Source organism: Acomys russatus, chromosome 1 (assembly GCF_903995435.1).
Source record: "Acomys russatus chromosome 1, mAcoRus1.1, whole genome shotgun sequence".
Classification (NCBI taxonomy): Eukaryota; Metazoa; Chordata; class Mammalia; order Rodentia; family Muridae; genus Acomys; species Acomys russatus.
This window is the reverse complement of record NC_067137.1, coordinates 19,782,713-19,809,312: the sequence shown is the minus strand read 5'-3', so window position 1 is coordinate 19,809,312 and position 26,600 is coordinate 19,782,713. Positions and strand designations below refer to the sequence as shown.

The following is a 26,600-nucleotide window of genomic DNA, read 5'->3' as shown; positions in this document are numbered from 1 at the left end:
GCGGCGGGATGCTGCTGCGGATGCTGAGCTGTGTGTGCCGCTGTCTACTCCGAGCTGCATGAGCCCCGCAGCAGTGGAGCCTGAGCATTCTCTAGCCCCACATGTAGGGAAACCCAGGACCCTCACACTGGCTTCCTAGCAGATTCACCTTTCATCTCCACCGCTGTAGCTCTCCTGGCTCAGCCCGCACCATCCTCTTCCCCATCCCAGCTGCCGATGAAGCAGGGGCTGGGCTGGGTCCAGCAGCTGGGTCAGCCCGGGCCATGGTGCGTCTGAGCCCCATGCTCCGGTAAGGTGGCAGAGGAGGCGGCGCTGTTTAAGCGAGGCGGGTGCGTCTCCCGGGAGCCTTCCCCAAGCTGCCAAGATGTTCAGCTGGCTGGGTAACGATGATCGCCGCAGGAAGGACCCTGAGGTCTTCCAGACGGTGAGCGAGGGGCTCAAGAAACTATACAAGACCAAGCTGCTGCCCCTGGAAGAGTATTACCGCTTCCACGAGTTCCACTCCCCCGCCCTGGAGGATGCTGACTTCGACAACAAGCCCATGGTCTTGTTGGTAGGCCAGTACTCGACAGGCAAGACCACCTTCATCAGGTGAGCTGCAGCTGGGCGCTGAGGCTTCAGGGGGACCTGGAAAGTCTTCCATTAAGGGTTCTGAAGAAATTCCTGTGGGAGGTCTCAAAAGCTGACCCTGCTGCCAAGCCCCCCATTGAGCCCTACAGGATGTCTCTGTTCTTAGCCCTTGGTCACAGAGCCCTTGGTCACACAGAACCAGCACTGTTGTCTGTGTCTGAGGCACAGAAGGAGGCAGGCACCTCACGCAGGGGAGGGTGTTATAACCCTCCCTTTGGCTAGGACCTCTCCTCTTGTCTTGTGAAGGTCTCAGCAATGGAAGGGGGAGACCTAGCTTTGTAGCTGAGTTGGTCTCAATGGTCACTGGGCATTCTGAGGCCACTTGGTTCTTTTATCATTTTTTCCTTCTCTCTAACAGAGCTTTTTTGAGTCTGTGTTTTAGAGACTCAAAAGGTGTGGAGTGCAGAAGCAGAATGCTTTTAATTGGTTTCCTTTTGTGATCATAACAGTTCAATAATAATATTAAAGATGCGCAGAAGTAGAGGAAATACTGGCACGCCTCAGCCGGCCCCTTGACTTTGCAGGTGGGATAGCAGAGGTGATGGGGAGGTTAAGTGATGGTTCAGAGCCTCACGGTGTGGATACAGACCTTGGACGCAGCCCTAGGTGCATGTGAGGCAATACCAGCTAAATACATGTAATTTTAATAGTGAATCTTCCATTCCTTTGGATGATAGAATTTGGAGGCTGGAGGCATCATGAAGAGGGCTGCAAGCATTCAGAGAGAGGTTTGTATTTTCCACCAGAGTCAGGCGTATCCCTAACTCTGCAGAACAGGCCTTTCTTCATCTTCTGCTTTTTTCAAAAGTTGAAAGGTGCAAATATTCCAAAGATTGGGGAGTGTTTATGGCCTTCCAGGCTGAGACTCACACTCTCAGTTTGGGTGTCCTCCCAGAGACAAGGGTACCCATCTATAGAGGGTTTGAAAGCAGTGGGCCTCTTATTTCTGGGTTGACATCTGTGACGTACAAAGCCATGTGCTTTGTCTGGTGAGGAGAGCAGTGGAGTTGACATCCTGGTGACTAATTTTCTAGGTACTAATTTTCTCCGGTGCTAAGCTTTGGGGAGCAGTGCGTGTATCGTGCTAACCTGTCTTGTCTGACCAATGCACCAAGTCATTTGTCTTTGTGGAGTGGACAGTCTTGGGCTGTCAACTTGACCTGTAGCTTTGCAAGGTCAAGTGATTTCTAATGTGAGGACTTGGGGGTCATGGTTTGTCGCCTCTAATATATTTTAAACATGAGAGATGAATCCGTTGCTTTTTCACTTTATTTTTCAAAAGTCTAAATCACTTTTCTTTTCTATTTTTTTTTAATCTAATAAAAGCTGTAGAGCTCTCTTTAGAAAGCTACCTGTATATCCTAAATTTACCTGAGGTCTTAAGTGGATTAACTGGGAACACAGAGGGAGAATCTTGGATTCACGATCAGCCCTTAATTTTACTAAACACCAATTGGTGCTTCAGTAATATCTGGGTTGTGTACACAGGTTCCCTTGTGATCACTGCCCTCTACCCTATTGGGTTTACTCCTCAGGGGAAGTGTAGGCCATCTGCAAACTGTTCTTGGCTTTATACAGCCTGCCCAGGCCCTCTGATCGTCCTTGGTCACCACCCTGAGGACATTAAGCTGTTGGAACCTCTCCTTCCCACAGCAAAGGCACTTGCCAGGTGGCTTCAGTGCCTGAGCCTCTTCAGAGCCTCAACTCTGGAGAGTTCCCAGCGGCCATCTTACAAAGTGAGAGGGAAGAAAAAGGCAAGTGTTTGAAGAGCAGAGTGTCCAAGCAACAGAGAAGTTGAAGTGCCTTTGTGTGAGATGCTCTCCTGGTTTCGCCTGAGTCATCACTGGCTGTTACTAAGTCTAAGAAAATGGCAGAGTGAGGTGTCCCACAGTGTCCCTTATCTGAGGGAGACAGAAGGCTAAGGGAGACAAAGCCCTATCTTTTCCTATCCTCCTAGTCCTAGGGCCCCCTTCCCACTCACAACAGGAACTGAATATAGCTCATGTACCCAAAGATGTTTCCCCTCTGGAGAGAGTCATGGAGCAAGGCGGCAGTGGGAAGAGTCAGTAGTCTAGTAGGCTGAGGGGGGCTGTAACATGAGGGTTTCCTCAAACCAAACTGCACATATTTTCCTTCTTCTCATTAAACCCAACAGTTTCATTTATTAGTAGAAAGTTAAGAGAATAAATGTGAAAAAGAAACTGTGCATAACCTATAGCACAGGAGAAACCATTTAAAATAATTTATTTGCCTTTTCTGTACTTAGAGCTATTTTATATTCGGTTGGAGTCATGCCATGAATGTAATTTTGTATGCTACAGATTTTATTTAGTTATAGTGTGAGCACATCCCATGTAATTATCATTTTTATCAGCTATATAATATTTCATTTAGATTCTGTTTACTTTTTTAAGTTATCTACTATTTTTGAGTATTTCTGGTTGTTTCTCATTTGCTGCTGCAGGACCCACCCTGAACAGCATCTTCCTTACAGATTGGCCTTGTTTTTTCAGAGATTCCCAGAAGCAGAATTACTAGGCCAAAGGTTGTATGACATTTTTCATAAACATTTAATTTTTTAAAAAAACACTTTCTGTATTGAGTCACATTCTACAGTTGCCTTCCAAGATGGTGGTACACACAACCCTCACTACCCCCGCCTCCAGGATGTACTCACTTATCTGACTCTTGGGAGCCTTCTCATCTTGGTCTGAGGCCTGAACTTGGGAAAAACATTTCCCCTAGAGAAACAAGGATTTGCCCCCTTGGTTGCTCTCACTATTGGCTTTTTGTCTCCGGTGTGCCCATCCACTTTGAGTTCTGTGTGCCCGCCTTGAAGTCTAATTCTCCTCTTGAGAAGAACACACAGAAAGGACATTCTTCTAATAATTAATTAACGTGCTATGATCTCTGCCTGAAATAACTTCCCTGGCCTAAGGCCCAGCAACCCAGAGTAATAAAATAAACAATAAAGTGGTCTGTGGGCTGCTCCCTCCAACACAGTCTGTCTTTTTGGAGCACAGTAGCTCTGTGTCCCTGGCAGCCTCCTTCTGCCTCTGCTGTTTCTCTTGTTGGTCTGAAGCTCTAAGCCCCTCCTTCGTTGGACCTGTCAGAGCCCTGGCCACCCTTTCTTGCTGTTTATTTTCTTTGCCTACTCTGGCTGCTGGTGGCAGAGGGGGACAAGGACCAGTCCAGGTACCAGACGTTACTGTGGTCTCCTTGGTCCCTGCCTGGGCTCAAGTGGGGAGGTCTGAGGTTCAGAGCCCCCACTGAAATGTCTGGGTTGATCTTGAGCCTCTTCTGTAGTGGGCCTTGGACCACTGGAATGCTAGATGTTCCAAAGCGAGACCAACATAGCTGGCCCTTTGAGCTGCTCACTTTTCTTCGAGAACTCCACAGCCTCCACCAAAGGTGACTGATGTGGTGTTTTCCTTTGTTGGCTCCATCTGTTATCAACCCCAGGATGGATGGCGATGGGGACCCAGATTTTACCCTGGCCTTTAGTTTGTGGCTACCTCAGGAAAGATGGCTTTCTCAGAAATCACAGGTAGAGAGGCCACCCACCATCCCAGAGAGACCCACTCATCTGTGGATTCAATTCTGCCTGTAACAGTGCCTGCACCGCTTCGGTGCTCTGCCATCCTTAGTCAAAGGACATTCTTTTAGAGTCCAGGGTCCTAGTTTGCTGGGCTCGAAGTGGGGCTGGGTAGATATTCAGCTGCTTTTATCGAAGGCTCATTAGTGACTGAAGGGAGCGAGCTTCAGACTAGATGAGGACACCGTGTCTGCCTGCCTCAGATCCAGTTCAGGCATCACCTTAAAGCCGGGCATCTGGAAGGCAGTAGAGACAATGCTGGAGAAAGGTTTGCGTCCCGTTCCTACTGGCTGTAGGACAAAGGTCCTGACCCAGGATAACCTGGGTTAGGTCAGCAGAACATGGCCTCCCCTACTTCTTAGCCAAAAGACCGACAAGGAAGAATAAGGCAGGTCACACTTCCATGTCCCTCTGAGCTATGTCCCTATCCATACTACGTGAATCTTAGTGACCACCTATTGGGAGTAGGAGAGCTCAGAATCAGTTCACCGTTTAGTGCCAGGCACCATGGTGGTGGTGGTGGGGAGTGGTATCAGTCCCTTCCCTCTTTCTAGCTGAGGATGACCCTCAGGAGGTAGGGCAGCCTCTTTCCAGCACCACCACACCTTGGTAAAGGTACGAAGGCATCCTGCTTCTCCATACCACAGAAGGGCCAAGGAGGAATGTGATGCCAGAGTAAGTAGTGTCCCAGATGGGAAGGCTTGTCATGGGGTGGATCCAGCCAATCCGAGCTCCAAACTGTCTTGCTGCTGCAAGCACATTTTCCCAAAGCTGAGGGTCCTTGTACAAGGCTCCGTGGCCAGTTTTCCTGGGGAACACAGTAAACTTTTCTTTTTTCTTTCTTTCCTTCCTTCCTTCCTTCCTTTCTTCTTTTGTTTTGTTTTTGTTGGTTGTTTTTTTGTTTTTGTTTTTGTTTTTGACACAGGCTTTCTCTTGTGTAGCCTTGGCTGCCCTGGACTCACTTTGTAGACTAGGCTGGCCTCAAACTCACAGAGATTTTCCCTCCTTCTGCCTCCCCAAGTGCTGGGTTTACAGCTGTGCGCCACCACACCTGGCTCCTACATTCATTTTTAAAACCAAAAACATCTGGTAGGAATGTGCCAAGTACCTACAGGCAACACTGAAGGGTTCATTTTCTCTAATTATTGTTTGTGTCATTGTGGAAAAGTCTGTTGTATCCCTTGTTTTCCCAAAACGTGTGTGTATTATCTCAAATGGCTTAACCTCTTAGCTGTCATAGTTAGAAGTCAGGTGTTCCTCTGTTTTATAAGCCAGGAAGATGGAGGCTATTCTTTTAAAATTTTCAGTTATTTGCCCATTGATTTAAGTTGTACATGCATGCGTGCCTGCCTCTGTGCGTTTGTGTGTGTACCTTATGTGTAGGTCAAAGAACCACTCGCCAGAGAGGGTTCTCTCCTCCCACCATGCCAGAGATCAAACTCATGCTGTCAGACTTGGCAGCAGACTCCTTCCTGCACTGAGCCATCTTGCTGGTCCTGCTGCTCTTTTGAGCAACCTGTCCAGGGTCATGCCGGGGGTAGAGTTGTGTGGGTCCTTCAGCTACCAAAGAAAACAACAGGTCCTTCAGATGACTTAGGGCACCTAATCTGGAGCCTCCAGCAGCAGTGTCTGCAGCTCCCCAGCCTCTACACTTCCTTCCCTACCCAGGGCTAGTGCCAACAGCTGCTCAGTCTGCACCTCCTCGCTGCAGAGATGGGTGCCCGAAAGGCAAGATTGGTTGAGATTCTTGGCTCTCTGCCCTACCCTGCATACTTAGGTCATCAGCAAAGCAGACCACATACTAAGATTGCCAACTAAGCAGGGCATAAAAAAAAAAAAATGAGGAAAATGTTATGAAATAATTTCTAGTTAAGAAGCATATGAAGAAAAATCACCCTCCTGGGGGAAAAAAAACTCAGATTTGTGTTGAATTTCCCCACACATATTTTATGGTTTAGCCTTTATTTATTTTGCATTGGATGGCAGGGGAGAGGAGATTCCAAAATCCTTTCAGTGTTTGGGACCTCGAATTTGGCCCTGAACTTAGATGTAATGTTTTTCAACAGACTCCAGTGTAAAACGGAGTTAATGTTGTCCTGTCACGGCACCGGTGAAGCTGATTACGTGAGATAATATAGGTAAATAGTAATGGCCACACAGAGGAAGCTCAAAACACAGCATCAGCATAACACAGAATAAGGAGTGCTCTGTCCATCCTTATTTCATGTGCCCCCATCAGCTGGTCCCACCCAGGCTTGAATTAACTTTTCTTTTTTTACACAGCTGTGGGAATGTTTTCACCCAGCAACAGAGGCGATCTGTCCCACACCCTGTAAAGAAGAAGTGCCTGAGATTCCTCACTAGATTTTCCTTTCTGGACACAGTGGTGGCTTTGTTTGAGGGGCACCCGGTGCCACAAGCCATACCCAAATGTCTCTGAGAATTTATCCCATCCAGTTCCCTGCTTGGCCCGACTGCAGCCTCTGAGCATGCTTTTGGCCTCCTCGGTCTCTGGGTTTCCCCAGACCCATATGTGATCAGCAAGTTTTTAGTCACATGAGTATAAAAGGCCAGCAGACCCAGCCCAGGGCCCTCTGCCCAGCCACCTCAGGCGGTGGCTCCACAACTCCCCAGGACACTGACCTGTTAAGGCTGGGCAGTGTCACCCTTTGTTCATCTGCTGAGTACAGCATGTCTCCCAGGGCTGGAATCTGAGACGCCCTCTAAAGAACATAGCTTATTGCTGTTGTGGCCTCATTCATTCTGGGCATTTTTGAGGCGGCCTCAGAACTGTTCTTTCCATCCGTCTAGTTCAGCTGTGCCCGGAGTTCGCATCCCTGCTCGTCACACCTTCTCCATGGGTCTGCAGAGGAGTTAGCCGCCAACATGGACTTTCCCAAATCAACACACAGGTTCTCACTGGGAATCCAGTCTTATGGTGCCTAAGTGTCCTTTTGAAAACCGCAGGGCCAGGACCTGCTCCTCTCACCATTTGTGTGCTATGTGCAGTCACTGGGATGGAGTGCCCAGGCAGGGCCTGAGTTTCTGGAGACACATGTCTTCGTGCATTTGGGGGACCCAATGCCTCCCCTTTCCCTCAGGCCCTGGCTCTATCCAGCTTCTGCCAAATCATAGACTTTTGAATCATATCTCACTTTTTGTTTCTAGTTCCACATGGTGGGGTGGGACTGGGAGAGGGGGCATCATTTTTGGCCAGTTCCCTAGAGGGGCTGCATTTCCTGGTTTCCTGGAGGAGGCTTGGCTGGTGAAAGGAGACAATGGGTATGGTAATTAAAAACATCGGTTCTTAAATCCAAATGCCAGGTTTGAATCCTAGGCTGTCTATAGCTTCATCCCAAGTTCTCTGACTGGAAGAAACTTTTCCTTTATACTCGCAGCTGTTGGGCAAGGCAACCCAAGACTCACAAGCTTCCCTGACTGCTGCTTAGAGCTGGGCTCTGAGCAGATCTACAGCTTCCTCTGCAGTTGTGGCTGCTGCAGCTGCTCCACAGGCTCCTTGGGGACAGAGTCCATAGCAACCCAGCCCAGGCACCATGGAATAAAGTATAGCTCCAAATGGTTCCTGAAGTCACAGGTAGCCTGCAGGGGAGCCAGTGGAAACCCAGCGGGCCTCCCTGGATCCTGCCCACCCTGGAGAGGCAAGGGACGGCAGATAAGAAACTCACACTTTGGCCAGGGAGACTGGGCCTCTAGCCCTAGAACTGTCTTGTCTTTCCTTGGGCCTTGGTCAGCTTTCTGGGAGGTGGTTTCTCAGAGGAGTCAAAGCTGGTAGGAGAGTGCCACCAATGTCTGCCTGATAGGGCTTGGATTCCAGCCCTGTTACTTTAAGAAAGCCCAATATCCCTTTTTTGGCTTCCTTACTGCCTACCTCACGTGCCACCATGGGGAACAAAAAGACAGACTTTCAGATCAGAATGTGACACTTAGAATTGCTATTACATGTCAGAGGTTATTATTAGGAAAATGACAGGGTTAATATGGAGCACACTGTAATGCCCTGGCTGTGTGCTTGAATCAGCTGGGGACCTTCTAATGAGAAGCAATTGCTAAGGTCTTGTCCCTGACCGAGTAGATTAGAATGACCAGAATAGAGGCCTGATTCTGTCAGCTGATGCTCTGCAAGGGTGGAGCCAGTACCAAGGACCAGAGAGCAGGGCCTCTGCGGTTCTCGTTGTTCCTGGGCCTTTGCTTTGTAGCTTTCTGTTTCTCAGACACTGTCCTTTAGTGCCCACAAAAAGATGCTCTGGGACTGTGCTCTGTCTGGCCAGTCCTACCCTAGGGCAGATGTATGCACTTTAATTCATTCCAGCCTCCCACTGTCTGTGTCCTAATGTGTCCCGGGATCTTAAAGGGCTCTGTTGTCCACTGTCCTCAGTGACTATTTCCTGGCTAAGCATGCGCCTTTGCTCTTGGCCTCTATGAGGGGCAGCAAAGTGAGGGAGACAGGTAGCCTTGGGCTCTCGCTGCCCAGGCCTCAAGAAAAATAGAGAGGTACCTGGCATGCTGTACCATGGCCAGAGTTTCAGAAGCAACCATCCCCCTGCTCCCTCAGGGGTGCCCATCACCAAACAGTGGAAATAAATGGCTGCAAAAGATATAGTTCAGAGTCCTATTCCTGGCACAGTGGCCCAGGCAACAGAAGAAACTCTGAAGATCGCATTGGCCAGTCTCCTAGTGGAACAGACCATGAGGCTCAAAGCAGGGAAGGCACCTGCCTGGGGCCCTGCATGAGCCAAGCAGAGTCAGGTGCAGAAAGTAGAAAGCGAGCTCATTAGAAACCACCCCATAAAAATAGGCAGCCACTCTTCCTCTGCTTCCCTTTTATCTGAGAGATAATGTGTCAACTCCTGTTCTACCATTTTCCCCCTGTAGACAATAGAAACCAGATATCAATAGGAATTAAAAAAAAAAAAAAACCCCACATATGTAACAGTCCAGATAATGGAATTCTACATAGTTATTAACAAAGATAAAGTAAATCTAGGTTGCTGTCTGTCTCCCTAATATGTTAAGCGTAAAGTGAAACCCGTGCATGGCTATTATCTGCATAATCATTGCAGAGTATGTAAATTCCTACCTACTGGCTGCACAACATCCTCTGTGGTTACCAAGTCTGCACAAGCTGCGGGTGGTGTGTGTGTGTGTGTGTGTGTGTGTGTGTGTGTGTGTGTCCGCGCGCGCACAGGTGTCAAGTGCAGTAGAAAAGCATCAGTAGATAAAAGGCGAATGGTGATTCCACATCAGATAGAGAAGATAAAAACCAAACACTTAAGAAAAAAATAAAAAGGAGTTAGAATAGCCACCCAAAAACCTCTCCATGAACTGAAATATTGGCAGCAAAAATACCCAATGCCTAAGGACACAACGGAGATAATGTGTCTTGCGGAAGTACAACACAAGGTGTCTTGAATATAATCTTATACTAGAAGCTTGCATCAATTGGATAGTGACAAGAAAGAAAGGTGTAAACTGCTTAAAAACTTCAGTTAGGGCCAGTGAGATGGCTCAGTGGCAAGAACTCCTGCAGCCAAGCCTGATGGCCCGAGTTCAATCCCCAGGACTCATAGTGGAATGAGAGAGCCAACTCATGAAAGCATCCTCTGATGCTTAGTGACACATGTCAACATGTACACGCACACACACACACACACACACACACACACACACACACTATAAATGAAAACATAATAAGAAAAACCTTCAGTCACTGATATATATGTATGCCTAAGCACAGAGACTACAGCACATGTATACGTGGGATATTTCTAGAAGGCTACAGAATACAAAGAATAAAGACTAGAGAGAAGAGCCAGCATCTAGGGTAAACTGACTGGAATTCATTTTTCATGGTTTTCCCTTCATGCCGATGAGTTGTTATACACCTGACTAGTTCTTTGGTGATCTCTGAGAAGCCGGAAGAGCCTTGGGATCGTCCAACTCTGTGCCTATGTGTGGGAATTTCAGCTGGCTATGTTGGCTGTGAAGTCTGCGGTATACTAGTTAGGAATCAACTTCAATCCATGGGTTACTTCCCAACCCAAACCTTGCTTTTCCTTCCCCCGCTCCTGAGTCAGGGAAGGGAAAAGGACCAAGAAAGCAATGTGTGTGAAGTTCAGCTAAAATTCCACTTCCTCTGCTCAGGGGGTGCTGTGAAGTTGCCCGTCTCCCACAATCCGTGCATGGCCAGCTGTGTAACAGACAAAGACGGGCCCTTCACAAACACCATGCCTACATGTGACTTACTCTGTCCTACAGGTACCTGCTGGAACAGGATTTCCCAGGCATGAGGATTGGGCCTGAGCCAACCACTGATTCCTTCATAGCAGTAATGCAAGGAGATGTAGAGGGGATCATCCCTGGGAACGCCCTGGTGGTGGATCCCAAGAAACCCTTCAGAAAGCTCAACGCCTTCGGCAACGCGTTCTTGAACAGGTGGGTCGGGCCACGGAATGGGGATGCACAGCTGGGTGGTCTCTTTGCCTCTTTTTGGAGCACAGGGGATTGAAAGAAGAGGGGGTGTGGTCCTGGGAGAGTGTGCCTTTCCTGTACCAGCTTCTTGGCGGACTCCTGAGTGGGACTGAGTCAGTCATCATGGCCTATCAGACTGTAAACTCCGGCTGATACCAGCTGATTAAGGACATGGGAAGGTGACCTGGATCATGTGTCCCTACCTGTGCTCCTACTCCTTTCCCAGTAAAGGCATTAAAGCACACCACAGGTTCCAAGTATTTGCTTATGCCATGCCTGGGATTATTTGTCCAAGCAGAAGGGAGCAATAGAAGGTTCCTTCTTGTTCCAGAATGTTCTACTTGGGAAGAACACTGGTCTCACAGAAGAGGTCTTGTATTTGAGCCTTAGTTCTCAAGCTCCTATGTGACCTTGGGCAGGTCACCTCCCTTCCCCTAGGACAAGTTCAGGCCTGAAAATACCAAGGTCATCATGAGGCTTTTTGTAGAGAAAGCCCTAGAATAGTGACTCTCAGCTTTCCTAATGCTGCGACTGTTTAATACACTCCCTCATGTTGTGGTGACTCCCAACCACAAAATTATGTTTATTACTACTTCAGAACTGTAGTTTTGCTACTGTAAAGAATCATAATGCAAATATCTGTATGTTATCTGATGGTCTTAAGCAACCCCTGTGGAAAGGTGGTTTGACCCCGAAAGGGGTCATGACCCACAGGTTGAGAACTGCCGCTCTAGAGTGTTTGCCAAGATAATCTGGACCCTCACATTATAACTGTGTTTAACTAGAATGTGGATGGGTCCTCTGGTCATGCTTGTTAACACAGTTAACCCAACTTACACATGCATTCCACACAATTTCAAAGCTCCTTTTTCTCACTGGAAATATTTCAAGTAAAAGCAGAGGCTATGGGCTTTGGCTTTGGGTGGGCCTGGAACCAGATGCCACCTTGAACTGTGGCTCTTGCACAAGTCGCCACACTTCTCTGCCTCGCTTTTGTTCGTGTGATAAGAGGATAGTAAGGGTAGATCCTTGTGTGAGGAGCAGAAGCAGAGGTGAGTGAGGTACCGAACAGAAGGTACTTTGTGTCTGATACATAGTAACTAACAGAAATGTTACATTGTGGGAGGATGGTTAGTTATTATGTGGGTGTTTGTTTGTTTGTTTGTTTGTTTGTTTGTTTAAATTTGATTCCTGGTCTGGAGAGATGTCTCAGCACTTAAGAGCATAGGACCTAACTTCTGTTTACAGCTTTGACCTCCAGCTGCTCACTGTAGAGGACGGCACCCTGCCTTCTAGTCTGCATAGACACTGCATTCATATACACGTGCCCCAACATAGACACATATGTAAACATGTATTTAAAATGAAAAAGTCAATCTTAAACTGACTTTCTAATTCTTTCATTGAGAGAAATGGGTACCTACTGGCACTATTTATCTCTAGAAATTGAGATATGGCTGTATTTATTTATCTCTATAAATTGAGGTTTATTGTCCAGAGGCATTCTCAGTGTCTCTTGGCCTGTAAATGTTCCTGTAGTGACATGCAACCCATAATACTCTAAGGCAAGATGGGACAGGTGGCCTGTTAAGCAGTGTGGAATGCAAACTGGTAGGACGTGTTTCCAAAGCAGGGCCAGGGAGGACAAGGTCTGGGGAGAGAATCTCAGGAGGTGGGCGTGGATGCCTAGAAAAGAAAGTTGAATCAGCATAAATGGATTGAGGTGGTAGGTATTGAGGTGCCTCCTGGTGGGGGCCTTGGGGCAGTAGTTCTTGCTTTCTAGAGCTGAGTGAGGAAGGCCTGGTCCAGGTAAAAGGGAAGAGAGGCACATGGGATACTAAAGCACAGAATAGGTATGTGTTGCAGGAAGATGATGTAAAAAGAACGAGTCAGCAGGAGTGACTGAGGCCGGGAGTGGGGTGGGGGGGGGGTGGATGGGGATATGATGCATTCCACTTTGGATGTCTCAGTTTGCAGTGAGTGAATGTGAGTCAGCTAAGGAGCTTCGTTCCGAGGCAATGGTGAGCTGGCTTCCAGGTGCAGGAGGAGAAGAAACTGGGGTACACAGAGTCAGTCATCAAAAGAGATGGAGGGCAAGGTTAGTGGTTAGATCCCCTTCAGGGTAACTGCTTCCAATGATAGTAGTATCTATATGTAATGATAGGCGGTCAGTTATGATGACAGATTTATGTCACTACCATAGTAGCCAGCACATTCCTGACAGGAGTGCCTTTACGTCATTAACCAAACCAGCGGTTCCTACTAACTCTATGATTGACTTTTGAAACCAAGGAAGTGTGTGGATAGTACAAGTCTGGGTAACAACACACAAACTCTTTCAGTGTTGCTGTCTCTAAAAGATGACAAAAGGCAAGTTGCAAAATCTCTATGCCCCACTCTCTTCCTGCAAATGTATAAAGAAAACCTGAGAGAGCTAAAGCGCACAGAGGGTGGGCAGCCGTGCTTGTGTCAATTTTACACTTGAGAATGAGGGGAGAAGGATGAAGAGAGACACTGTTTCATTGTCTGTCTCGCTGAACCGATTTTTTTTAACTGTAGAAAAATATAATTTAAAATATTCTGAAAGTCATTTATAAAGAGCATATATGTGGGGGTGTTTTTATGGGTTTGTTTTTGTTTAGCCTGAAGGAGCAGACCCATGTGAGGTCTTGCTTCATGGTTCCTGGCCACAGGGACTTGCTCAGTGCTGCTCTGGTGAAGCAAGACCAGAGGGAAGAAAGCAGAGTGACTGTCTGAAGGGTTGTCCTATCTTCCAGGCTCACTGCTAGGGCGCGGAGTGCGTGTGTTATTACAGGAGGCTCTAGGCATCAGAGGCAGCAGCTTGCGTGAGATCATCAAGAGATGACAGACTGAGTCTAGTCCAGGGGCACCATGGGCAGGAAGATTCCTCACCTTAGGGGGAGCAAACCCAGGAAGCCTTGTGGAAAAGATGGCATTCCACATGGGCGTGAACTGATGGGTGAACAAAGAACGTTCCAGGAAGAGAAAGCTGAAGAGAGAAAGAAAAACACAGGCAGAGAAGGTTGAGAGAAAGGGGCTCAGTGTAGGACTAAATGGCGAATGGGCAGTACGTTGCGTGAACCACTAAGACAGTGGCTGGTGTGGCCAACTGGGGCCTGCCAGTGGTGACCATTCCTCTGCCTGGTGCTAACTATAGATTGCTGCTCCCCTTCCCTGTGCCAAGGAGCAGTCCTGTTTCACACCGTGTTCTTACCCATCCCTGTTCCTCCTGACTAAGGCTAGGCAGCCATCCTACGGCAATGTCTGGAGGAGCTAGACCTTTGGATGTTGAAATAACTGAGGTGGTATGACCCATCTCTCAAGACCAGCTCCAGTGGTACCTCCCTCAGGAAGCCCTCCCCAAAAGCCATCTTTCTGCCTGGGCTCTAACAACCTCTTCTTTGACTTTGGGATGCTGGCCCCTCCGCAGCACCCTGGCTTGTCATTGCTGTGTATACATAGCATCTTGGCCTCCACCAGGGACAGGGATGAAAATCAGTTATGCCATGGGGATCTAGACACCAAGGGTTTAGAGTATGAGCCCAGACTGTCTCGGGACCACCTTGGGAATTTCTCGAAGAACAGATCTCCAGGTATACTGCAGTGGCTTTCCGTATGGTCTCGTGTGGGCTTGTGGGCTTCTGCTCTGTACCCACCTGCTTACTATCTTGTGCTAAATGAGGCTTGCAGGTGACAACGTGTACCGGATGTACAGTGGTGGCCACCAACGGACAAGCCAGAAGGGGGTTCCCCTTACCCTGACTGTGTGTAGACCTCAAGATTTGAGAACACTGTGCAGCAAAGGTAGAGTTCTGATTGGCCATCAGGAGCTGGCCAAGCTAAGTAAAGCCTTCCAAGGCAGGAAGTGGCTGGCCTGGGATCATTAATGACTTGAGGCCACAAGCATTAAGTCAGGGCTTTGGACATGCATGGGAGATAGGATATCATTTATGGAGTAGCCCCATTAGCCAGCCAACATTTTACCAGGCACCCTGCATACAAAGCACTCCAAAACAGGATAGAGCAGGTAGAAGAGAACCGTAACTCATTCGTGAGGTCAGCTATTATACCTAGCACGCTCACACCATGGGACTTGGGACCCTGTGGCCCATGGGAGGGTCAGATGAGTGAACCCTTGAGATTGAGCCAATGAGTTGCCTCAGCGGCTTACCGCAGCTTTCCTCTCACCATCTGTGCAGGTTTGTGTGTGCCCAGCTGCCCAATGCCGTGCTAGAAAGTATCAGTGTCATCGACACACCCGGCATCCTCTCCGGGGAAAAGCAGAGGATCAGCCGAGGTAAGTGACTTTCCTGGTAGGTGTTAGATCTAGCCTCCCACTCCTGGCTTCCGTTTCCCATTTACCTTGTGCCTCTAAGTAGCCCATTACCCTTTCACCTTTGGGTTTGAGATTTCTGAGACAGGGCCTCATGGAACTGAGGCTGGCTTTGAACTCCTGATCTTCCTGTCCTTAACCTCTTAAGTACTGGGATTACAGGTCTATGCCCCAGCATCCAGCTGTTCTATCCTTTCTATGCTATGCGTTGTATCTTTAGCAAGAAAGTCAGATGAGATGCACTCTCCCCAAGCCTGGTGCTAGCAGCCTGGACTGGGGCCAAGTTAGCACTCAGAAGTCAGCCTCCGGGAAAGGGTCAGCCTTGGACTGCCTGTTTTCTCTGGGAAGTGGCCAAGGGCTCTCTCCTGAGTTAACCTCAGGTGACACATGCCTTGCTGTGGCTTGTGCCTCACCCCCCTGCGCTCCATGACTCCTCACTGACATAGGTCTATATCCATCTATCTTACCATCACAGGGTAGGGGTGGGGCAAGAACCTTCTTCCTCAAGGGCATGTCCTGTACAGGTCAACACCCACTCACTCCCAAGCCTCAGAGAGGACAGTCATGGAGCAACAAGCATACGAGCCATGCCTCTAGATCCTTGGGGATTAGCAGCGCCCAGGGAAGGCTCTGGGCTTCTCTTTCATCCCTCTTTGAGCTATGCTGCTCCCTCTGTGATGATAGCAACTCTCTTCTAGGAAAGGTGGGTGTAGAAAGACTCAGCTCCTTGGGGCCACGCAGTAGCTGTGTGTGCGCACAAGCAATGTGAGAGACTGCTAGAGAGGCCCGCTGGGAAATAGCCTTTTCTAGGTGAGCCCCAGGCAGGCCTTCTGATAGAGCCCCCATTCTAAAGCAATGTTGGTTGCAAGTGGGGCACCATGAAATATCTGAGCAAGAGCCCTGCCTCTGTCCCAGGAAGTAAATAAAACCTTGGAAGCAGAGAAGAAGGAAGCAGTTGAGTTGCGAGGACACCTCCCAGGTTCACAGGTCCACAGTTCCTGCAATTGGTGACCTGTGATGACGGGGTCTAGGAAGCCTGGTCCTCTGGGCCCTGATGGAATGAGGAGTTGTCAGTCACCTATAGAACCCTGGGTCTGAGTCTAGGCCTAAAGGGATATGTAGGCTCAAGGGGTAGTCTGCAGCTTGCTGGAGAATGCTGGGAAGTGTAGTTCCTCAGGCTGCAGGGGTGGAGGATGCATCGCATGCACCTGCTAGGCCAACACAGCCTGGCTTGCAAGCAGATCTGGAGAGGACAGCCTCTAGGGGCCCAAGAGAACTAGACTAGTAGTTCAGGGTTGGCACATTCCATGGGGGGCACAGGGAAGTGCATCGTAGAGCCTTCCTTCAAGGTGCACAGACCTTAGTTCTGGAACAGAATTACAATGGGCCCCCTTCTTCCCTCTTTATCTGCTATCCAGGGCTACATGTGACATGACTCCAGGGTCAGTCATGTGACTCATCACCCTTGCATCTGTGCATGTGCAGATGTATAAAGCAGACAGTCTCCAGGGACCCCTGTCTTCCTTGGTCCCTGCCCTGCTCCTGTCTTTTCCACTCTTCTGCATTCTCTCCTGCCTTTGTCTTCCAACCCCAGTGGCTGCTCTACACATACTGGGCACTGCTGGTCTCGACTATATCCCCATGCCCTCCCTCGGAAAACTGATTAAAAAACAAAAAAACAAAACAAAAGCACCAGGCTCTTCTCATCTCTGAGCAAAACAACAGCTATGCTAGAATGTTCTCTGTGATCCTGAGTCCAGACTGATACAGTTGCTGGCAAGAGCAGCCTGTGAGATAAACAGGAGCTGGGGGCAGGGTGGCCACCACCCTGGAGCACTGCTGACTTCAGCACCCTGAGAAGACCAGAGTCAGGGAGGACATCAGATACCCCAGTGACCCAGGTGGTGATGGGACCTGAATCAGGAACGTTGCCTGGGCACGCAGCCCCTCCTATCCTTCCTCCTGGTTAGCCATTGAAGCCAGGGTTTCATTTAGCCTTCTCTAGACCCCCCTTTATACACACGTTCCTCACACATGTACCCACATCCTACCCTCCCCCACACGCCTGCATGCATACCCCCTGAGACCCCACACATACACACACACACACAAGCATGCACAAGGATCTAAAGTTGATTGCCCAGACTTCCTTTACCTCTGGGGTTGGCCACAGTAGATTCTCTACTTCCTCCCACCCTCCTCAAGCCCAGGTGGGTGGGGCCTCCTCAGATATTCTTGCCAACCAAGCCTTGAATTGGGGAGGGGGGGTCTATAGGGCTATAGCTGAAGGGTTTGCAGATCCTGAAATGAAGCCCACAGTCCCCTCACCACACCACTGCCTGGCTCAGGGCCTGTGTGTCAGTGTGTTAGCAGAAGAAGAGCAGGAATCAAGTCAGCCCAGGAACACCTTGCTCTAGGCTGCTCAGACCCCTGGCAGTCCTGAAGTGGGAGCTGCTCCTCAGAGCTCCTAGGAAAGGACCGCAGGCGTCATAGGAATGAGTGTTCTGCTCCAGGTTAATGCCAAACAAACTGTGGTCCTTCTGTCCAGGCAGGGGTTGAAGGGCAGGGCAGTGGTGTATGGCTACAGAGAGGCCAAGTCCGTGAAGTTTGAGGCTAGCACTCAGCTCTGGAGTAAGCAGGAAAGGCAGACAGAAAGCTGTTCCTGGAAGGGGCAGGATGTGGCTGGCCCTACTTCATTACTGGGAAGGAGCACGGATGTAAGCGGTAATGGGGGAGCTCCGAGGGCTCCCGGAAGGCTTCATACCTTCTTGCTTGGAAGGCACATTTCCTGACTGTATCTCAGGCTGAACCCCATGCTGAGAAAGTCACCTCCAGGCTTCATGCTCTCAGACAGCACACAGATGGAAGGCCCTGGTTCAAATACTCAGCAGGCTCAGAGCAGGTGACACAATTGGACCAGACTAGGGACTGGGAGCCCTGGTCTGCTGAGCCCCAGTCCTCAGCTTTTAGCACATTACCATAACCTGTTAGGGAAGAACAGGGAGGAACGGGGTCGGGGAGGTGGGGAACAAATTTCTCATCTCCAAGATTCCTCTTGAGACCCTGGGGGTCTATCTGTACCAATCCTCATAGCCTACCCTTGATCACTTAGAGGCTCCCTGGGGTTCCTCAGATGGTGAGCGTGTCAACCCATTCATGTGTGGGCATGCACACGTGAGTGCAGAACAGCTGAGCCCTGATCCCTTTCCAAAGGCCTTACTGTGGTCATCTGGAGGCCAGTGATGAGTCTGCTGGGAACATTCCTCGTGGTTGTTCCCAGGAGGTGTTCAGAGAATTGCTCCCCATTGTCAGCTGAGCCCTCCCCCCCCCACCTGCCCCCCACCCCGCTGCGTGCCTCTGTATCTCTGTCTTTTGCAAATATCCCTAGAAATTCACAGAGAGTTTCAGGAGGCATGCTGTACCTACAGCTACCACAAGTGAGTGCTTGCCTGGGGCCTCAGGCCTCTGGGTTGCAGGTCACTCACCCAGGGCTAAGAGCCAAAAAGAGAATGAATGCAGATCTGGGTTCTGGGCCTGGCTTGTGTGCTCAGGAAGACCTCTCTGTCTTCACTCCCCTCTTGTGTAAGATGTGTGCACCCCGTGATGGGAAAGCCTAAGGATCCATGGCGGGTCAGTTTGAAGTCGAAAAGGCAAAGAATGACACACTGCACATCAGACAGCGAGGGAAGTGCTGGGTGGTGAAGGAGTGGCCCTGCTGATTGAATTTGTCTCATTGATTTCCTCCTGCCTGGCATTCATTAGAAATGCTTTCTTCCCAGCCCTCCCGCAGCCTCAGGGTGGGGGCTGCAAATCCCCCACAGACTTCCCAGACTCTGGCCTGAAGCCTATCCCCTGGATCCCTTGGTACCAGAAGGCATTCTGGGAGGAATCCAGGAAGGACCACTTCTGTATTCTGTCTCTCCACCCACTGATGTACAACTCAGAGCCCCTGGACTATTACATGTATTCAGGAGTCATTACTGAGGGTCTGGGAGATAAAGGGGCACATCAGGCAGGCACCGTGGCCATGTTGTGCGTATTTTACTTTACAACAGTCTCCATCCAGACTGACCTCGCTCCTCCTCCTAATGTCAACTCTGCTTTTCATGGCTACAGTCATGTGCTCTGCATTCAGCCAGTCGTAACTGCCCACAGTTTTACAGCCAAGCAAAAAAGGTTCAGACTCACTGAAGGGTATTTGGAAAACAAATGGGAAACCTAGCCCCGTGCCCCTCTCCTGACTGTGCCCAGTCTTTGCCTTTTCCCATGCCTTTATTTCTGGACATCCACGTAAGTCTAGGCTATGGAAGCAAATTACATTCATCCTCGAGGTTGCACAGACCCTGGAGTAGCCAAGAGCCTTGGAGTAGCCAGGATCTGGGGAGGTGGGGCGCGGGGTGAGCCTTGGAGGAACTTGCAGAGTCAGGGCTTCAGTCTCACTGTCTTCCCAACTGCACACCTCAGGGAGGCTCCTCCTAGCTTCTTGTCATTTGATAGCAGCTTACCAGAGCTTGCAATATTTGCAAAAGTAGGAGGATTAACAGGGGGCCTGTGCGCTTATTACATCATAGGAAAGGTTCCTGGAAGCCATCTGCTTGTCAGCAGCCTGGAGGAGGCTTCCTATAGGCATGCCTAGGACACCAAAGGCAGCAGCCTCCAGCCTTCCTCTCTCCACCCTTGTGTCTCATCTCCAGCTTACTGTACTCCCCATCCTCATGCCTCCAGCCCTGGAAGCAGAGAATTGTAAACCAAGAAAGGAAGTTCAGGCGGGCAGTGGTGGCGCACGCCTTTAATCCCAACACTTGGGAGACAGAGGCAGGTGGATTTCCGTGAGTTCGAGGCCAGCCTGGATTACAGAGCCAGTCCTAGGACACCCAGAGCTATTACACAGAGAAACCTTGTCTCGAAAAACCAAGAAAGAAAGGAAGTTCAGAGATCATCCCAGAAGCAGAGTCCAAGGATAAGTGAGAGGGTTCTATTGGCTCCCCCATAATAACTTAATAACTGAGCAGGAACTACAGGGGACCCCCCCACCACCTGGGCTAGAGATCTTACAGGGACAGACATGCAGACCAAGCTCCATCCTGTGGGAATACACTGAGGAGTTCTTTATAAAGGGGCTGTACATTTGGCCAAGGTCATAAGTAAGCAGTGTCGGCTGCTCTCCTTAGATTCGATCTTCACAAGCCCGTGCTCAAGACTTTGGTGGGTCCTAATTTAGAGACTGGAAAACTAAAGGTCCAGATGTGACTTGTTCAGTGTTTCCTGGATGTAGAAGGCAGAGCAGGAGACTAGGGCAACTGTGTGTAGCAGATGCTGATGAAGGGCCTGCCATGTGTGCCCTGGGCACAGCAGAGATGAAGGAGGAGATTAGGCTACTTTTTAAGGTTGGGGCTGTGGGGAGAATTCCTTAATTTTAGGAGGGAAATGGAATGTTTGGGAGATATAGCTCAGTCTGTAAAGTGCTTCTCATACAAACACAAGGGCCTGAGTTTGAGCCCCACAACCCACATAATAAAAAGCTGGGCATAGAAGCAAGTGTGTCCCCCTTATATCTGTAATCCTGGCACTGGGGAAACTGAGACAGAAGGGTTCCTGGGTCTTTCTGGGTAGCCAGCATAGCCTACTTGGTGAGTTCTAGACCAGTGAGATAATCTGTATAATAATAATTAAAAAAATGGTGGATAGTGCCTGCCTGAAGAATGACCACCCAAGGTTGGCCTAGGCCCCCCACATTCATGAGCACAGATGTACACACACACACACACACACACACACACACACACACACACACACACATGAACATAATGCCCATCCAACCATGCAAACTTCCTGCATCAGACTTGAGGGGTAGGTTTCAGCCTCCTGTCTTTAGGAAGCCTTTCAGGAGACTCCGGTTAAGTCCAAGCTTGCAGAGGCTGACTCACTCAGTCTCAAAGCAGCTGCTAAATGACCTTACCTGAGGTATGGAAGGAACGTGTGGCTTTTTCCTAATGGCTGTGTTCCCACTCAGTGACGACGAAAGGCTGTGGGTCTCTGGTATATCACCATGTGACCCTTGTGCTACAGGGAGCCAAGATTGTGGGTCATAATACACCCAAGGGAACACTCCTGCCCTAATGCCAGAGCTGTGCCAAGGAGAACCTGGAAGCCTTGCTCTGATACACAATGGGGAACCCTGAGACCACTCCTCCCATCAAGTGCTGGGGCCATTAACCCTGCCACATGACCTCTTTCACTCTCTTCCATCTGATTGCCCCCTTCTAGATGAGTCAGTGAATACAGACCATTGGGACAGCCTCTCTCTCTCAATGGTTGACTTTTCATCACTATAACAAGCATCTAAAACTAGTAACTTAAAAGGAGAAAAGGTCAAGTCTGTCTCATGGTCCATGGGCTCCTGGCTTCCCTGTGTCTGGGCTTTGGTAAGAATAGAACATCATCGCATAGAAACATTGCTAACATTTTAGGGGCCAGAAAGCAGAAAAAGAAAAAGAAGAGCTTGGAGCAAAAGTCTGTTTTGTCAAGATTGCCCCCACCCACCCACTCCAGTGACCCATTCCTCCACATAGCCCCTGTTTTCCGGGTTCCAACTATCTCCCAATAATGGCCCTGGCATTATGAATCCATCAAGGAGTTAATCCACTGATTATCTCACAGCCCTCGTGATCCATTCACGTCCCTAAAGCCCACAGCTGGCAATCAAGCCCCCAGTATGAGTCCTTTGGAGTCCACTGCATAGCCAGAGCATGATGCCTTCTCGCTCTCCCAGAGCAGCAGTTGTTTGGGGCTGAGCCAAACAGGAGCTCTAGAGTTCCTGGAACCAGCCAGATTTGAAGTCGCTCAGTGCTGAACAACCAGGTGTGGCTGCCAAAGGCCCAATCACATCCTCAGGAAAGACTCCCATAGAGAGGAGGAGTCGGGAATTTGGGGCTGCAGTAGTCGAGAAAGGAAACGAGCTTGGAAGCTATAGGGAAACAAGTCACTTGAGTCAGTTGGTAAGGAGAACTCAGAAGTCTTCCCATCCAGGGATGGGCGTGGCCTAAGCCTGCATCAGTAACTTGCATTTTCTGTTTTGTGACTTGTATGTTGTAAAGAATTTCTGGGTATTTTATTCAAATTCAAAACAGGTATCCAAACTGGTCGTGATGATGCACACATGCAACCTAAGCACTTTGGAGGCTGAGGCAGGAGGATCACAAGTTCAAGGCTAAACTTGCCCCATGGAGGAAGTTTAAGGCCAGGGTGGCCTACTGTAAGATAATAAGACCCAATCTCAAAATATCAGTATGAAAATAGTGTCCAGCAGAAGCCCTGACCCCTACTTTAGTAAGATAATGGATGTAGCCACCCTTTATGGAGTAGCAATGCTCATAGTACATTCCAGCATCTCCCCCATCCTGCCAGCCAGATACTTCAAATGACAATTGAACAGATGGAAAATGCTAAGGAGCTCTGAGTATACAGCTCAGTGGGAGAGCAATTGGATAGCACACATGAGACCCTGGGTTTGGTCCCTACCACTGCACACACACACACACACACACACACACACACACACACACATTTGTTCATGATCAGTCAAATGGAAGGAGCCAGGATCTGAACCTAGAGATAATTTCCAAGGCTGTGTTAGCTTACGTCGGGCCCTTCACTATACTTCCATGCCCCAAAGCTCCTCCCACTGATTGTCCCTTGCCGCCCTCCGCAGGGTATGACTTTGCTGCTGTCCTGGAATGGTTTGCAGAGAGGGTGGACCGCATCATCCTGCTCTTTGATGCCCACAAGCTGGACATCTCTGATGAGTTCTCGGAAGTCATCAAGGCTCTCAAGAACCATGAGGACAAGATGCGAGTCGTACTGAACAAGGCTGATCAGATTGAGACCCAGCAGCTGATGCGGGTGTACGGGGCGCTCATGTGGTCCCTGGGGAAAATTGTGAACACACCGGAGGTGATCCGGGTCTACATTGGCTCCTTCTGGTCCCACCCTCTCCTCATCCCTGACAACCGGAAGCTCTTTGAAGCTGAAGAGCAAGACTTGTTCCGTGACATTCAGAGTCTGCCCCGTAATGCTGCTCTTCGCAAGCTCAATGATCTAATCAAGAGAGCCCGGCTGGCCAAGGTGAGGCTGCCATAGGTAAATGCAGGTTCAAAGGTCAATTGCAAGAACCTAAGTCCCTTAGATAGGAGAGTTTGGGAGTTGCAGCCCCTGGCTCTGGGTTAGACGGCCAGGTTGAAGCTTGGCCTCAGGACCCCCTTCCACAATCTCCAGGAGGGCTGTGCTTTTGTAGTTTCTCTGTGCTGTTTCCTGCATTTGTAAACTGAACAGACTGACGCAGGATAAAAAAAGAACAGGGTGTGAAAGCCCTCATCATGGTACCTTAGTGTTAGCGGAGACCGTTGTTGTCAGTGTCCATAGGGGCAGCAAGGGCAGCATTCTCACCCCCCCCCATGACCTTCCCTCCTGATATTCTCACCATGCTAACTAACCCATTACTGTGAGGGATGGAAAGAGAAATGGCTTCAGAAAACAGGGGTAGGAGGAGGGACTAGAAGGGTCCAGTTCAGGCTCCTGTTGAGGTTGCCATCTGCGTCTCTTTGTCAGGTCCATGCCTATATCATCAGCTCCCTGAAGAAGGAGATGCCCTCCGTGTTTGGGAAGGACACCAAAAAGAAAGAGCTGGTGAACAACCTGGCTGAGATTTATGGCCGGATCGAGCGAGAGCACCAGATCTCTCCTGGGGATTTCCCCAACCTGAAGAGGATGCAGGTACTGAGGGCCGGGGACCCTATGGGTGGGAGACAGTGTCACACTAGCTGGCTGACAGAGAATGAGGGGGCTGACAGAGCTCATGGGAGAAGCCAAAGCCAGAAGGCAAGGAGGTGGCCTTAGAGATAACCACCCAAAGCAAGTGTCGGGTGCGTCTGATGACACTGAAGACCTTACCTGGTGAAGGCCACATGTTTGAAATCTCCACCAGCCCCAGGATAATGATACACACCCTTAAGTGATTATTAGATTTACCTCTGAACTCCTTGTGTGTTTGTGGCACACAACACCTTTAAGGGTGAGTACGTTGCAAATGCTAGGCTGCCCCTTGGGATTTGGGGGGGGGGGGGTATGTGTCTTTTCCAAAGCCGTTCTCAGAGGGACCCTTTTATATAAGAGTCAGCTTAGCAGATATTAGCATTTTCTAAGCAGAGCACTCCCATAAGCCTCAAGTAGAAAAGACAGGAACTGTCCTCAGTATCCAAGCAAGAAATTACCAAGCTATAGAGACCAGATACAGACAGAACCTTCATGCCACCTATAAGCATGGGCTACAAAGACTCTTGTACACAAGTACTGAGAACCCAGTGAAATATCTTGTCTGCAAGGCCCTTAGCATGCAGTCCTTCCCTGTGCCCCACAGCGTTCTCCCTGACCCAGCCTAATAGAAGAGCTAAGAAGTGGCCTGCTGCACTTGCCCTTGAACTATAGCTATGAATAACCTTTAAATTTTCAGCAGTGTTCATCCTGTTTACTGGCCTCTCCCCCACATAATGAGATTGCTGTGGCCAAACCAGGACAGTAGTGGGGCATCCGTGCTTTCTAGATCAGCAGTTCTCAACCTGTGGGCCACGACCCCTTTGGCGGGGGGGAGGGGGGGGTCACACAACCCTTTCACCGGGTTCACATTAAGAGCACCGGAAAACACACAGGTACTTACTTTATGATTCACCACAGTAGCAAAATTACAAGTATGAAGTAGCAGTAACATAATTTTATGGCTGGGGGTCACCATATCATGAGGAACTGCCTTAGAGGGTCACAGCGTTAGGAAAATTGAGAACCGCTGCTTTAGAAGCAAGGAGAAATGGGATGTCCTGGGATGAGGGCCTTTCAAGGCTGCAAAGATTTTCAAAATAGAGCATTTGTCTTTTATGATGTGGGTGGGTGGGTGGGTGGCCATTTGAGGGCAAAGGGGAATAGCTTTTGTAAAGTCTACATGCCTGCCTATGCCTATGGAGTCAGAGTTCTCCACAGGGGTCCTGACTTTTGAGACCTCTGGCCAGGCTGGAGTGAGTATCTTGATTGAGAACTATAAGGATGCTCGTGACCTTTGACCTTTGTGGGTGTGTAGTTTTAGTTGCCATAATTTTCCTACCCCATCACTTTGACCCTCTCACCAAATGCGAATAGTGTATGACTTCTCTAGGGTGCCAAGAACAGCGAGCCCAGTAGGCAGGTATTGAAAGCCCTTTGCTATGTGTTTTTCAAGCATATGCTTTCCTGGAGACGCACAGAAGACTCCATCTCAGAGAGACACCACCTCTAAGACTCACCATTTGATAGCTACAACTAACTCTGGAAGAAATTCATGAGTTACCTATTTAATAACATGTTGCCTATGTAATAATGCTTAAAAAGATGTAAATAAACAAGCCAGCCTTTGTTCCCCTTGTTCCTCTGCTCTTCTTCTTCTTCTTCTTCTTCTTCTTCTTCTTCTTCTTCTTCTTCTTCTTCTTCTTCTTCTTCTTCTTCTTCTTCTTCATAAAAGACCCATCCTTAGCCCATCAGGTCCTTGCTTTCCCCCGCTCCCCTCACACAGCCCGTTGGCCTAAGTACTTTCACTAGAAAGCAAATTAGGAGAGGATTCAGTCATTAATAGGAAGCACCTTCCCGATATGGAAGATCCCCTCCCTTTGTGTTCTACATCCCCCTTTCTCTTTTCTCTTCCCAGGACCAGCTGCAGGCCCAGGACTTCAGCAAATTCCAGCCACTGAAGAGCAAGCTGCTGGAGGTGGTAGATGACATGCTGGCCCACGACATCGCCCAGCTCATGGTGCTGGTGCGCCAGGAAGAGTCCCAGCGGCCTGTCCAGATGGTGAAGGGCGGAGCGTTTGAGGGAACCCTGCAAGGCCCCTTTGGGCATGGCTATGGAGAGGGGGCCGGGGAAGGCATTGACGATGCCGAATGGGTGGTAGCCCGGGACAAGCCCATGTACGATGAGATCTTCTACACCCTGTCCCCGGTGGATGGCAAGATCACGGGTGCCAATGCCAAGAAAGAGATGGTACGCTCCAAGTTGCCCAATAGCGTGCTGGGCAAGATCTGGAAGCTGGCCGACATTGACAAGGATGGCATGTTGGATGACGAGGAGTTTGCCTTGGCCAATCACCTTATTAAAGTCAAGCTGGAGGGTCACGAACTGCCCAGTGAGCTGCCTGCCCACCTCCTCCCTCCATCTAAGAGGAAAGTACCTGAGTGACCCACCCAGGTAACTTCAGACAGGCAGTTTTAGAAGAAAGGATGGGCATGACGAACACACAAACACACACACACACACACACACACACACACACACACACACACACAGTGTGACTTGACAGTCATAGTAGAAATGAGAAGGGTTCATCCTTGTTTGAACACCTCTCCAATTTCCCAGAGTTGGTAGAAGGGCACCTTGACCTCCTCTGTCTTAGGGTATAAGCCTGTGTCTCCAAACTTTCCCTCCATCTCCCATTCCCCAGAGACATGAGGCAATTG

General features: G+C 49.4%; 1 protein-coding gene across 1 annotated transcript; it reads left to right on the top strand.

The window, feature by feature from the left end:
- Positions 1-312: 312 nt before the first annotated feature.
- Positions 313-26,421, top strand: Ehd3 (EH domain containing 3). Its single transcript, XM_051168853.1, has 6 exons — positions 313-591; positions 10,502-10,678; positions 14,935-15,032; positions 22,780-23,192; positions 23,676-23,840; positions 25,795-26,421. The coding sequence occupies exons 1-6, from the start codon at positions 365-367 to the stop codon at positions 26,320-26,322; spliced, it is 1,608 nt and encodes a 535-aa protein (XP_051024810.1). The 5' UTR covers positions 313-364; the 3' UTR covers positions 26,323-26,421.
- Positions 26,422-26,600: the final 179 nt, after the last annotated feature.